Below are 14,640 nucleotides of genomic sequence, written 5' to 3'. Positions count from 1 at the left end.
CTTCCCTGGTGCAACTTTTGGTGACTGTTAGGTTACATATGAGTGACACGGGATGATGATGATGATGATGATGAAATGACATAATATATCTTGGAAAATTAAAAGTATTGGGATTTATTATAATTTTTCATGTCGTTGTCGTGCAGTGATGTTGGTATTAAGTTTGGTTCAGATTGGCCGACCTGTTAAGGAGGAAATGGGGTACATAGCTACATAAATACATGTATATACCTAACTACAAATACCATATGCTTAAGTTTATTTACTCAGCATAAAGAATTTCTGTATTTCACTTTGAAAACTGTCGATCTAGCGTGTTTTGTCTCTTTAGGTTTACACACAATAATTTACTATGTGGTTCTAATTAAAATTATATTACTCTGTTTTCCCTGTTGCTTTTATTATAATTACTGTTAATTCACTTGGTTGTGCTCATAGCTTCTCATCGTAGCACCTGTTCAGTACCATGCTTTCAGGTGTGACTGAAAAATTAGGGGGAAAAAACAACTTTTTTTTTGTATGTTTGTTTTTTCTTTCTTGATTCAGAGTCAGAGGGCAGTGAGAACTGGGAGGTGGTGGATGATAAATCGTCAAAGGCAGACTCGCGTTACTACCTGAATGTTTGCCACAAAGTCATCCCTACAGGAAGGGCAGCTGGTTGTCCAGTGGATGCCGCCATGTGTGCCGTGGGTAAGAATGTCCACAAGGAGGGCGTTCTTAAAGATTAATCTGGTTGAATCTGAGTACTTTAATAGATTTGTTGACAAGTTATAGTATTTTGGTCCTCATGCATACTTCCCCCAATAAGTATGAGACAAACCGTATTTTTCTTGCAGTGAATATGACCATTGTGCTTTATGTATTGTCTCTTATTCAGATAAGAATAACAGAACTATCAGCCTGGGAAGCTTCCTCTCTTCTCCCCAGAAAACCAAAACTGGAAACGACATCAGGCTGGTGTATACTGATGGAAGTTTTTGCACCCAAAACAAGACAAGGATCAAAACTATCCTGACTCTCAAGTGCAAACCAGGTTTTTTTTTTTTTTTTTTTTTAAACCCTCTTCTCCTCTGTTTTCTTAGTTATGTTTCTGCTACTTTTGACTCTTTTGCGTTTCTTTTTCCTGTACTCCTGCAGGAGATCTCGATAGTGCTCCTGTCCTTCTTGGCCTCTCATCTGATGAGTGTATTTATGAGTTGGAGTGGTACACAGCCGCCGCCTGCGTCCTCTCGAAGACGCAGGGAGACAACTGCAAGGTGGAGGACCCTCAAGCTGGTATGACACGCTCAGACAACTATAAAATATGTGTGGGCTTTTCCTCATTCGTTTTTAATTTGAGCAAGAAAAGGGATGGAAGAAAACAAGGTAGCAACAGGGTTAATAGAGGCTTTTAGGAAGGAGAAAATGGTATTTCTCAGCCACAAATCCATAAATAAGTTTCTGTGTAAGTTTTTCCTTGAAAGATAAAAGAGGGTAATCATGATCCTTCACGTCTCACTTGGAAATCTGATCGTATATCTTTCTGAGCTCTTAAAATTTATTTCCACTGGCTACAGTCATGATATAGTTTGTTTTGGCTGTGAACTGCTAGAAAATGGTACAATTAATCCCGCACTTATATTGAATTTAAAAAATGATAACAAACAGAAACACATTTGTAAAAGTGCAAAAATCAGACCCATAAATCAGTTGACTGTCAACATCTCTGTAGAGTTACAGATTATAATAAACACTAACTGACTGCAGACTAAGTTGTAATTTTCTTCACTGATTCACACAGTAAAGCTCTTTAAAGATTTGCAAAGCAACTCTGGGCTAGTCTGCTTTACCTCAGTAGACAGTGAATGCATTGATCACATTTGTTTCACCCAGTTGTCCTTTCCAAGCAGGAGAACATAGTGTTGTATTTGAAAAACACTGCTGTTTGTAAAAGTCGGGGTAAACCTCTGTCAGTCGATAAGATGACTAAATGCTGACGTTAATGTCTCGCACTGAATTCAGTTAAGTTTAAATTTAACAGCAGTGAATTGAGATTAACTGACTACTGATTTTAGCTCTAATTAACACTGTTGCCTTCAGTGGGGCGCACCTACTCTGTATTTGTCTGCCAGCGTCAACATTCTCAACACAATCTGACAGTCTGTGTCAAATACAGCTGATTGTGCTTTGCTGTCAAATATACTTTACATGTGGAAGAAATGAAGGACAGGCAAAAAAATCACAATTCAAAGTTTTAAGTATTTCTTGATTTACAATTTTTTTTTTTTTTTTTTTTAAATCTGTTTTTTTTTTCATCATCTTCCAGACAATTCAGTTTAGAGCTCATTGCATATCTTGTAGTTTTTATGCAGTTTAAATGAACTGTTATAAAAGAAAATAAAGAAAACACCTGTTGTCTTCTGATACAGTGGGGCAAAAAAGTATTTAGTCAGCCACCGATTGTGCAAGTTCCCCCACTTAAAATGATGACAGAGGTCAGTAATTTGCACCAGAGGTACACGTCAACTGTGAGAGACAGAATGTGAAAAAAAAAATCCATGAATTCACATGGTAGGATTTGTAAAGAATTTATACGTAAATTAGGGTGGAAAATAAGTATTTGGTCACCTCAAACAAGGAAAATCTCTGGCTCTCACAGACCTGTAACGTCTTCTGTAAGAAGCTTTTCTGTCCCCCACTTGTTACCTGTATGAATGGCACCTGTTTGAACTCATCATCTGTATAAAAGACATCTGTCCACAGCCTCAAACAGTCAGACTCCAAACTCCGCCATGGCCAAGACCAAAGAGCTTTCGAAGGACACCAGGAAAAGTATTGTAGACCTGCACCAGACTGGGAAGAGTGAATCTACAATATGCAAGCAGCTTGGTGTGAAAAAATCAACTGTGGGAGCAATCATCAGAAAATGGAAGACATACAAGACCACTGATAATCTCCCTCGATCTGGGGCTCCACGCAAGATCTCATCCCGTGGGGTCAAAATGATCATGAGAACGGTGAGCAAAGATCCCAGAACCACACGGGGGGACCTGGTGAATGACCTGCAGAGAGCTGGGACCAAAGTAACAAAGGTCACCATCAGTAACACACTACAACGGCAGGGAATCAAATCCCGCAGTGCCAGACGTGTTCCGCTGCTGAAGCCAGTGCATGTCCAGGCCCGTCTGAAGTTTGCCAGAGAGCACATGGATGATACAGCAGAGGATTGGGAGAATGTCATGTGGTCAGATGAAACCAAAGTAGAACTTTTTGGTATAAACTCAACTCGTCGTGTTTGGAGGAAGAAGAATACTGAGTTGCATCCCAAGAACACCATACCTGCTGTGAAGCATGGGGGTGGAAACATCATGCTATGGGGCTGTTTTTCTGCCAAGGGGACAGGACGACTGATCCGTGTTAAGGACAGAATGAATGGGGCCATGTATCGTGAGATTCTGAGCCAAAACCTCCTTCCATCAGTGAGAACTCTGAAGATGAAACGAGGCTGGGTCTTCCAACATGACAATGATCCAAAACACACCGCCCGGGCAACAAAGGAGTGGCTCCGTAAGAAGCATTTGAAAGTCCTGGAGTGGCCTAGCCAGTCTCCAGACCTCAACCCCATAGAAAATCTGTGGCGGGAGTTGAAAGTCCGTGTTGCTCGGCGACAGCCCCAAAACATCACTGCTCTCGAGAAGATCTGCATGGAGGAATGGGCCAAAATACCAGCTACTGTGTGTGCAAACCTGGTAAAGACCTATAGTAAACGTTTGACCTCTGTTATTGCCAACAAAGGTTATGTTACAAAGTATTGAGTTGTATTTTTGTCATTGACCAAATACTTATTTTCCACCCTGATTTACGAATAAATTCTTTACAAATCCTACCATGTGGATTCATGGATTTTCTTTTTCACATTCTGTCTCTCACAGTTGAAGTGTACCTCTGGTGCAAATTACTGACCTCTGTCATCATTTTAGGTGGGGGAACTTGCACAATCGGTGGCTGACTAAATACTTTTTTGCCCCACTGTATATATAAATACAAAAAGGGGATAGAAAAGTGGATCTTGCTCCATTTAATATGTGATCGTTTTAAAAATTGATACTTCCAAATCCAAAATGAATTATGTTTTCTTAGCAATTAATTCCAGCTGTGTGCATCTGTCTGTGCATGTGTGTGCACATGCCAGGAATGACAAAATAATAATCTTGAAAAAGTTAATTAATAAAAAGTTATCTGATACCACCATGGTTTCACTACTCTTGCTCGATACTGCCACCTAGTGGAGAATGTAACACCTGTATCATGGTAGGTTACACGTGTGCCCTCTCACATGTTACTTTCATGATGGCAAACCAGGAAGAAAAAAACCTGTGGTTGCCTTTTTCTTGTCTCTTTACTTTAAATCCTCTTGTTAACCTCTAACTAACCTTAGCTTCTCCACAGGCTTCTCTTTCGACTTGTCGCCTCTCTCCAAGCCTCATGGTGGTTTTTACAACCTGACTAAAGGCATCTATCAGTATTACATCAACGTCTGTGGTCCAGTCAGTGTTTCGTCGTGTCCTGAGAAGGCCGGCGCATGCCAGGTGGAAAAGAAGTAAGACTACAGGCTACAAACATGCAAGAAGAATCGCACTTCTTTATTCTGTTCTGCCCCACTTTCTCAACTTTCACTCCACTTTTAAGCACTTTTAAAAACAACCGTGCTTAAAAAAATGAAGTGACGTGAATTTTCTCACAAATCTGAGAAATCAATGTAAATTATCCCTGAAGTATTCGTAGTGTGCTTTTGCTGTGTTACCTTAGTTTGCTAATTTTAATACCAATTGGATCAAGAATTCAATAATAATCTGCCTCCATCTGATTGCACTGCAAATTCCTGCTGTATTGAAGGTGTAGTGGAAAGAAGAGGGATAAATGAGCGTCACGCGTTGTGCAACAATGTATTTAGTTTAGGATCTATATTTTTTTTGGAAGCCTAAGTTAAGCATTCCTTCTATCAATCTGCATTTTGTACATTATACTGGTCATTTTACATCCCAACACACAACATTGTGTGTAAAAAGTTTAGGTCAATATTGAATAACACACTCATTATTAAATTAAAGATCCTGAAACCGAGTGATTTAAATACACTCAGCAATGAAGAAACATGAATAAATTACATCATATTTTTTCTTTAGTTTTTGGAGTCTTGGGGAACAGAACTCCCGTCTGTCGTACTACGATGGGCTGATTCAGCTGAACTACAGTAACGGCACCCCATACAACAACGAAGAGCACACTCCCAGATCTACGCTCATCTCTTTCCTCTGTGACCCACAAATTGGACCAGGAAACCCAGAATTCCAGGTAGAATCCTCCCTACCTCTTTGTCAGATTGTTTAAACAGTGTTTGACGTATTTTGTGTCTCCTGTATGATTTGTATATAAACATCTGTTTGTTAAAATCTTCGTTCAGATAGAAGACAAGTACACGTACAACTTCCGCTGGTATACCTCCTACGCGTGCCCTGAAAGACCCCATGAGTGTTTGGTGACCGATCCAGACACACTGGAACAGTATGACTTATCCAGGTAATGCTTTTAAAAAGCATTGTGCAGCAACTGCTTTACCAGTGTCTAAATCCAAGGCCATGAAAATAAGTACATCCAGTCCAGCACTGAATTGTTGCCAATCTGCTGTCCTCCTCGTCAAGCTTTTCTTCTTCAATTTCAGCCTGTCACACACCACCTCCAACTGGCAGGTGATGGACTTATCCGACAGCAATAATCTGAAGAAGTATTACATCAACGTATGCCGCCCCATCAGCCCTGTACATGGCTGCGACCGCGATGCATCCATCTGCGAGATGAAATATGTAACCAAACAGGTCTGTAACATTAAACACCTCCACTGAATCAGAGAGATGCGACATTACTGAGGAAGAACACACAGCTCATGTCAGTCTTCTGGTGAATACCAAACTTTCCCTGGTGGAGACCAGACGGTGAACTGCAGTAACACAAAGCATAGCTTGAGTATCATCCTCAAAACACCTTGTCAAAATCAGAATCTGGACACCAGTGAGTCCAGCCATACACCCCTTTGCCAACTCTGATTGGGTAGTCGAGGCCTGGATGGGATGCGTTTTTCAAAGGTCTTGAGGCAAATTTGACTTTGAATCTTTTCTCATTGCATTGAAATCTTGTGTATATATAGCCTGACCAGAAGGACTGTGAAACTGACTTGAAAGGGGGCCTTGTTGCAAATCCACTTCGGGTTTATGATTGATTGTGTTAATTTTTCTTGCTGGTTTTAGAGAATTGTGACTATACCACTATGGGCCAGATTTACTAATGTATTGCTCATGAAAAAAGAACTATCTGTATTTGCAAAGAGAACAGTGAGAGGTATGACTTTACCACTGGTTAAAGGAATTCAACCAAGAAGCAGTTTGCAGAGTGGACTGATTTGAACTTTAAATTTGTCTGGCTTTGTCTCTAACTACCATCCCTACATGTGTAATTGACAGTTACAGTCAACTCTGACAACAGAGCTGGCAACAACAAATTCCTCTTTTTCCATCATATAATTTATATTACAGTTGACAGAAACGATAATACTTATTTTGCTACACTATTTTTAATATGTTAATATTTATTGATTAGTCTAGTGTGCCTTTAGAGATGGAAAGATCTGGACATGAATATAGGCGTACCAAACATTTAATAACCCAGAAGAAAGTGACACAAAATATGATTTGCTATATTTTTGTAAACAAAGTCATTCGGCAAATGTTTTTTCTGTGTTGTTGCTGCTCTTTTTTTATTTTTTAATATTGCTTCCACCCATTTTATAATAACATGCTCAGGGTGAACATTTGAATAAGAATCTCAAAGTAACTGCAGAGTGTAACTGGTGTCTGATACTCAATTATTCACCTCTTCCCTCCTGCCTCCCCTCAGGGCTCTGTAGAGGAGGAGGTGTCAGTCAGTAACATGGGCATTTCAAAGCGAGGGCCGATCATCGAAGCACGGGACCGCCTTATGCTGGAGTTCACAGATGGCTCTGCCTGTGATTCGGACGGTCAGAAACTCTCGTATACAACGCGCATTCACCTGGTCTGCTCCAGAGGGACTCTCGTGAGTAAATGCAGTTTTGAGAAGAGAATGGCTTGTTGGCTGTCTACAGTGGTGGTTTGAGTGTAACAATGTTTGCACTCCGCACTATTCAGGTTAAGGGACCGCGATTCCTGATGTACCAGAACTGCACTGCCACCTTTATGTGGGAGACCAATGCAGCCTGTGCCATCAGAACCATCACAAACAATGTAAGTGTACTTGCATGGATCTTAAGTCTTAATTTGACTTAATTGTAATTGATACACTGTGGTAAACTTAACAAAATACTTGAAATGGTTGTAATCTGTGTGGGGTTTTTGGGTTGTTGTTTTTTTTGGCATATCAGACATGTGCTGTGGTGGACCCCAACACTGGCTTTGAGTACAACCTAACGCCTTTGGCTTCCAAGACCGGATACAATACAAGTGGGAATGGCAAGAAATTCCTGGTAAGACACTTCAACAATATTCTGCCAGCATACATAATTTCTGCAAATTATAGCTCTCAAGTGTTGCATAGAAGTGTCGCAGTGCTATGGAAAACATTACATTTTTGCATTTCAAGTGATATTTTCCAAATGGTTGTATTAAATTCTAATCAAATAAAGCATTGTGAGGAGGGAATTTAATTGCCAGCTGTGTAGGGTAACGATTAGAGCTATATAGCGCATTACGTAGCACTAAAACATGGCAGATGAAGCTTTCTGATTGTAGTTCATGAAACTTCAGAATAAGATGAAAAATGTTTATTGTCCTTATTTAGTTTATTTTAAAAAATGTGAAAGTATGAAACAATGTTTTTCTTTTAAATGCTACTAAAAAGGGTAATGAATTATATTAACGGATAAACCTTATGAATGCAGACTGATGAAAGAACAGTTTCAGCTTTAAAATGATTGCACATCATTTAACTTTGGGTGTAACTAGCACTTTTTTCTTCTTCTTTTAATTTTTTAACCTCTGCAGAGGTTTCTTCCTGTTGAAAGGGACGTTTTCTTTCTCTCTGTCGCCAAAGTGCTTGCTCATTAGAGGTTGTCTAACTGTTGGGGGTTTTTCTGTATTATTGCAGGGCCTTTACAATATAAAATGATTTGGTGCTATATAAATAAAATTGAATTTAACATTTTAAATAAAAATATAACCTATAAAAAAACAAACAAAAAAACATTAAAACTATAAAATGTAAACACCAACATTTATAAGCTTTGGCAGGCAAGTGACTAAAATGATCCAAAATATTGTCTTTATACTGCTGATTTACCTGTTGTTGTTTTGTATTCTTTTTAGTTTTTGAATTGGATCTGTGATGCTGGACTACATCATTCGATTGTGTATTCACAGACTTTGTCGTTAAGATGTTTACTTATTATATGGTATGAAATATCGCATAAAGCACACAAACTCAAAGTGGTATCCCACCTACCTGCAGGTAAACATCTGCTCAGATGTAGCTGAATGTGGTCAGGGAATGGCCGGCTGTGAGCTGGAGAACGAGCACCCCATCAGCCCTGTGGGGGAGGAGAAGACCCTCCAGTATTCAACTGACGGCATCCTCCAACTAACATACAGGGGACCTGTTGACGTTCCAACAGGTAGCAAAAGCACAATAGAAAATGTACAGAATAAAGCAGTTCACGCTGGATCTTGAAATGTGTCACACAGTGAGATCTGATGATGGACATGGCCAAGTGTCCATTCATTTTGTATTTTGATCAAACAACACTATGGTTATAAACAAAAATACTGATGCTATTTTTACGTTACAGTGGTGCACTTTTTGTGACTTTCCTCCATTTTTTTTATTTTTTTTTTATTTTTTTTTTGCTTTTTCATCAGCAACTCGGGACACCTTCCGGATTAATTTTGTGTGTGATCCAAAGTCTTACCCTGGATCCTTAAAACTGGTGCGAGAGGACATGAGTACTTCCCCTAAGCATGTGGTCCATGACGTCCTCTTTGAGTTCTCCACCGCTTTGGCCTGCATGCCTGCTCCAGTTGACTGCAGGATCACAGGTTTGGGCACACACACACACAAATTATCATGGCTTCTTTTTTTTCAGGTGTCCCTTTTTTTAGAATTTGTTAGATTACAAAAAAGTTTACTAACTTGAACATGTCTTCATTAATTAATGAATAAATCTGATTTATTTTTTTCACTTCTAGATTTGCATGGTAATGAGTATGACCTGAGTCACCTGATCCGGGATGAAGATGACTACCCGTGGAATCCCATAAACACAGATTCAGGCACATCAAGGAGGTTTTATATCAACGTCTGCAAACCCCTCCCACGTGTAGATGAGTGTCCAGGTGAGAAATTAACAGGTTTAGATAGACATAAGAGGATTTGACGTTGACGAGGATTTGACACAACTAGGGCTGCAACTATTCATTGATTATTTTTGAATAATTTGTTTATAAAAAATTCTCGATACGAAGTCTTCGATGCTTTGTTTGAGGCACGGCTCCGTAGCTCGCCATTGTCACCATGGAAATGCTAATGTGAGCGTTTCACCCACATTTGCGACTAAAGCAGACGTGCAATGCAAACATGTTTAGAGCAGCTAGTGAATAAAAATTCTGACAACATTAAGCCCACACAGGGTGCAGTTTTAAACAGAAACACCAACAACAGCAGCGGAGACTATGACGTTGGCACAGTTTAATGTGAAACCAGAGTCTGTTTACACACTGCAAAGAGACTGAGCCAGTGCTGAGAAGATGAGCGCAGGTAGAGTTAAAGAACACGTGTTTCTAGCGCCCAAAAAAGCTGCTGTTCTGGTGACCACCATTTAAACTTTTACTTTTACCAAAGCCCCTGATCAGCAAACTCCAATGTGAAGAAGACAAGCAAACTTTGTATCTGCTCCTTCCACAGCCATTTGTTTTAAACAGCGAAAAATCAGCAGTAAGCCTCCAGAAGTTGTATTAAAATATGCAGATGAACTGTTAACCTAGTCTGATACCACATTTAAACTGTACAGGTTGCTGGTTAACTGATTTGCCTTCATTTACAATTTATTGTTATAAAATACACCCAGTTAAGTCTGACATATGTTTTTTGATAGTCTTACTTCATTTACTTGGTGTAAATAAGCAGAGCAGAGAATAAGAAGAGTCTTCCATTGGAGATCGGTGATTAATATTGCTTTGAGTGGAACGGGTTAATGAACCCTAACTGATGCAGTGAGTAGCTTCTCTCTTTGTAAACAACCACGTTGCCATTCTGTGGGCGTAGAAGAGATTTTTCTCCGTTTCACAAGGGTCAAATTATTGGCCTGCATCAAGCAAAGAAAAAACGAAGAATATGAAACTACAGAAACTCGTTTAGAAACTGTGCAATGCATTTATGAAAATCTGTAACCAAAGTGGGGAAATGGAATCTGAGGAACTGATGCGGTCCAATTTAAAAAAAAAACAAAAAAAAAAAAAAAAAAAAACAACCAAATAATTAATAGAAATCAACATTTGAAATCACAGCTATGTTTAACATTCAGAGAGCACTTCTACTTACAAAGTCAATGACCAAGTTTTTCCACAAATGGAAAAAGCTTTATGCAGCTGTCTGACTTTTCCATCATCAATACAAGTTCTTAACATTTAATTCAGTTCTGGATGTAAATAAATGTTGTGATGTTTATAAAAATGATCTCATAGCAAATGCATGTTGTCATCAAAGCTAAATAAAAATATGAATGACTTTTTTTTGTTTTTTGGAAAGGCATTTTCCTAAATGCTAGACTGTAAGGATGGCACGGGATATTACTGGAAAAATGCAGGCAAATAGTTAGAGTATAACATTTTGTATTGTCTGCAGTGGGCTTTTTGGGATCCTGCGTTGTCATTGATGGCAAAGGATACAACCTGGGATACATCCAGTCCAGCCCACAGGCAGCAGAAGATGGCTCCATCAGCGTGGTGTACCAGAATGGAGACAAATGCGGGTCTTCGTCCCAGTACTCAACTCGCATCATCTTTCAGTGTGATGAAAACCCGGTGAGTGTTTTTAGACTCTTGAACTAACCCAGTCATAATGTTCACAAGATGACTATTTGATATTATTATAATATAAATGTTTTAGTTGTGTGGATCAGATTTGGTAGGAAAAATGTGATGTTTATTTTCTAGTTTCTAACTGCGATAGAGGCTAAGTGAGAAAACGTGTACTGTTTATTTTAGTGCTTTCTTCAGTAGCACTGTTAGACTTTAACTCACTAACTGAAAGCTACATTTTATGGTTACTTTGTTACCAAAAATACATAAAATAAGTTCCCCTTGAGGTATTTGCAAATGGATTTCATGATAGAGGCATACCTTCATTTTATTTGTTTGAGATGTGTACCGAATTAATCTCTGAATACCTTTTGTAGCTTTTTCTGGTCTTGTCTGTTTTAGGCAAATCACAAATAAAAATTCATTTTTGTCTTTTAAATGTTGCATGTTCAACTCCAGTAGCAATTTCTTTTAATCTAAATTTTGATTATTTGTGTCCATTTGTAATTACTTCAAGGGCTCTCCCATGTTTGACCGTATAGATGGTTGTGAATATGTCTTCATCTGGCGGACGTCCGAGGCCTGCCCTATCAGGAAGTCACAAGGTAAAAACGTCTGTGACAGTGGACAGAAACTGTTCCTTAAGGTTAAACATAGAGACAAAATCTGTACATTTTAGCATTTGATCCACCATGGAAATGGACAATAAATTATCCGAACTTTCCCTCATAGGTACTGACTGTCGAGTTCGTGACCCTAAGAGTGGCTATGAATTTGATCTGAGCTCTCTGAAGGGTAGAGATTACTTCCTAAATGCTGCCAAGTACACTTACTATCTTTCAATTTGCGGCGGACTCCAAAAAGATGTTTGCACCCACAAAAAGACAGAAGGTGAAACTGTCTCCTCCTGCCAAGTTGCCGGAGGAAAACATAAGATCGCAGGTATGAAAAGACAGATTAAACATTACACTGTATAAGAAACTCTGTCATTTTTACAGTACTCGTGTTTTTAAATTTTCGCTCGTGTGAACACAGGAATGGCAAACCAGGTGCTAACTTATGTTGGAGACCAGATCATCCTGAACTACACCAGTGGAGAGATCTGCCATAAAGTTTATGAGAGGTCTACCAATATCTACTTCTCCTGCAACCCTGACAGGAATCCTGTAAGTTTAACACACACAGAAATTCTGCTCCTCCTATGTAGCTTTGAAGGGGTTGTTAACAGAGAGCAACAGATCAGATATCTGTAAGACTGACTGGTGACTGAGTGACAGTTTTGCACTTGGAGATTTGTGGTTGAAAGAATCATCCTGTGGTTTGTCTCCACATAAATGACCACTGTGTTTCAGGGCCTGCCTTCTGCACACATTACTGTTAGTTGCAGAATTGATCTCTGAATAGATAAAAAATATAAACAAGATGTATACGAAATAAAAAAAAAAATTAACATCTCTCTGATTCCTTTTTTTTTTTTTTTTTTTTTTTTTTTAACACATAATGTTGGGCCGTTATTTTTCACAACACACAGAGGTCTTCTAAGCTCTTAAGCAATTGTGTCTAATGCTACTTCACTTTTTCAGGGAGAACCGGAGTATATTAGGGAGACTCCAGACTGCACCTATTTGTTCAACTGGCCCACTGCACTGGCCTGTGTCCCAGTCAAGACCACCAGCTGCTCTTACAAGTAAGTCGTCCTCGTGTCATTATTGCCTTCCAATTTTATGTTCTAAAAGATAAGGCTGTGTGTGTGTGTGTGTGTGTGTGTGTGTGAGAGAGAGTGTATGTGTTTGTGTTTGGGGGTGTGTGTTTGTGACCTCCTGCTCACCAAAAGGATCATAAAAGCAGGAAGATTACTAAGCAACAAACAGAACCCTCACATAGATGCCTACAATAAAACACTTCAGCCTCCCCCAGCAACAAACTGGCTGGAGAGGTGACAAAGGAACATCTTTGATCCTACAGTTTGAACTAAGACTTACAAATTTAAGTAACACAATGACAACATTTAACAATTTGACTCCAACACACGGACTTCTTTTTTTCTTATAGTGTATGTAGTTTGTGTAACTTAGTAGAATTTAATTATCATTTACAGAAAGGACCACAGTCCAGAATTTTCTCCTTTTTTCCTTTTCTCTTGTCAGTGATGATCAGGGTCGCTCGTACGACCTCTCACCTCTGGCTATGGACTCTGGGAACTGGGAGGCGGAACTTCCCACTGGGGACACGAATAAACAGTATTACATTAACGTCTGTAGGTCGCTGGTGAAGCAGAAAGGTTGGTGTAAAGGATACAGTAATGTCATTACATCTACCTCTGGTTTAGAGTTTAAATATAATTCTGGCCCAAATTTCTATGTCTTGAAATCCACTGAAAATCCTTCTCCTTGCTACAGACCCATGGAAGTGTCCCTCCACTGCAGCGTCATGCCTGAAGGTTGGAGATGAATATTGGAGTCTGGGTCAGGTCCATTCTGGTCCTACGTGGGACGGAAATGTCCTAATGCTGCAGTACACCAGCGGCCAGGCTTGTTCAAATGGAAGCCGCAACAGGATCAGTATCATCCGCTTCCAGTGTGACAAAAACAAAGTGGTAAGAACTGTACTCAAAAGATGGTCAGCTAAAATGTTTGATGGCAGTCAGGCTGTAAAACATGCAGTAAACAGTTTGAGCATCAAATGGCTTTCTAAACCACACGTGAGGTGGAATGTAGGATCCATGTAGAAGAGGCTCACTGCTTTTCCCCCGTAGGGTCCAAATTTGAGTTATTTTAAAATATAAAAAAAAATAAAAAACATGTATTTATATGCCCCACATAGAACTCTCGGCCTACTCTGATCTCTGACATTGAAGACTGTGTGTACACCTTCATGTGGAAAACAGCTGCTGCCTGCCCTCTAAATAGTGTCCAGCATGACAACTGCAGAGTCACCAACCCTGCTACAGGTCAGAAACACACACTTTCTCCTCATATCATCTTTGTTTATTTTGATATACCTGCTGGAGTAATAAAAGGAGAATGTTATGGTAATATGCATTTAAATTTAAGTTCTCAAAAAGCATCTGCTTTCCCTTTTTATTCCTCTTTATGTCTGCTGATCTCTGGTATTCTCTTAAGAGTGTGTAAAGATGTGCACAAGTTAAATATCTATTTCTAAATAGCCGCAGTGCTAAACCATGACATCTTCCATAGGTCATTTATTTGACCTGAACCCCTTGAAGAAGGATGAGGGTTACACTGTGCACCATCATAAGGACCAGAAGATGGTGTTCCGCATGAACATCTGTGGATCTGTGGCCAACACTGGTTGCAGCCCTGACACTGGTACGTCACTGCAATCGGCGAGTTGTTAATTTAGCCGCACCACATTTCTGGATTATATTAGCCAATTTCTCATTACAAAAAATGAAAGATCTACCAAGTTGAGAAGTATACTTGGATTATTTTAATTCTATGAATTGTGAAAAATCAGCAGTGGTGGTAGCTTTTATTTGGTATGCTGCTTCACATATTTCTCTGGTCTAGGGCCTCTCTCAGTTGAATATTATACAATTTGG

At 39.3% G+C, this 14,640-nt stretch overlaps 1 protein-coding gene across 1 annotated transcript in view; it reads left to right on the top strand.

Annotated features, from left to right (window-relative positions):
• igf2r (insulin-like growth factor 2 receptor) overlaps positions 1-14,640 on the top strand; it is a 47,785-nt gene that overhangs the window by 20,417 nt on the left and 12,728 nt on the right. The window contains exons 12-33 of the mRNA XM_085371853.1: positions 547-690; positions 878-1,033; positions 1,138-1,275; positions 4,429-4,579; positions 5,166-5,334; positions 5,444-5,559; positions 5,702-5,855; positions 6,931-7,107; positions 7,200-7,295; positions 7,433-7,534; positions 8,515-8,677; positions 8,922-9,098; positions 9,249-9,395; positions 10,903-11,081; positions 11,596-11,683; positions 11,811-12,020; positions 12,114-12,244; positions 12,662-12,765; positions 13,226-13,359; positions 13,478-13,674; positions 13,902-14,028; positions 14,276-14,407. Coding sequence (XP_085227979.1) covers positions 547-690; positions 878-1,033; positions 1,138-1,275; positions 4,429-4,579; positions 5,166-5,334; positions 5,444-5,559; positions 5,702-5,855; positions 6,931-7,107; positions 7,200-7,295; positions 7,433-7,534; positions 8,515-8,677; positions 8,922-9,098; positions 9,249-9,395; positions 10,903-11,081; positions 11,596-11,683; positions 11,811-12,020; positions 12,114-12,244; positions 12,662-12,765; positions 13,226-13,359; positions 13,478-13,674; positions 13,902-14,028; positions 14,276-14,407 — 3,192 coding nt within the window. The remainder of the gene's footprint in view (positions 1-546; positions 691-877; positions 1,034-1,137; positions 1,276-4,428; positions 4,580-5,165; positions 5,335-5,443; positions 5,560-5,701; positions 5,856-6,930; positions 7,108-7,199; positions 7,296-7,432; positions 7,535-8,514; positions 8,678-8,921; positions 9,099-9,248; positions 9,396-10,902; positions 11,082-11,595; positions 11,684-11,810; positions 12,021-12,113; positions 12,245-12,661; positions 12,766-13,225; positions 13,360-13,477; positions 13,675-13,901; positions 14,029-14,275; positions 14,408-14,640) is intronic.

Source organism: Diplotaxodon limnothrissa, linkage group LG15 (genome assembly GCF_057381915.1).
Source record: "Diplotaxodon limnothrissa isolate DT_005_m linkage group LG15, D_limnothrissa_male_GT1.1, whole genome shotgun sequence".
Taxonomy (NCBI): domain Eukaryota; kingdom Metazoa; phylum Chordata; class Actinopteri; order Cichliformes; family Cichlidae; genus Diplotaxodon; species Diplotaxodon limnothrissa.
This window is presented reverse-complemented; position numbering and strand designations above follow the sequence as displayed.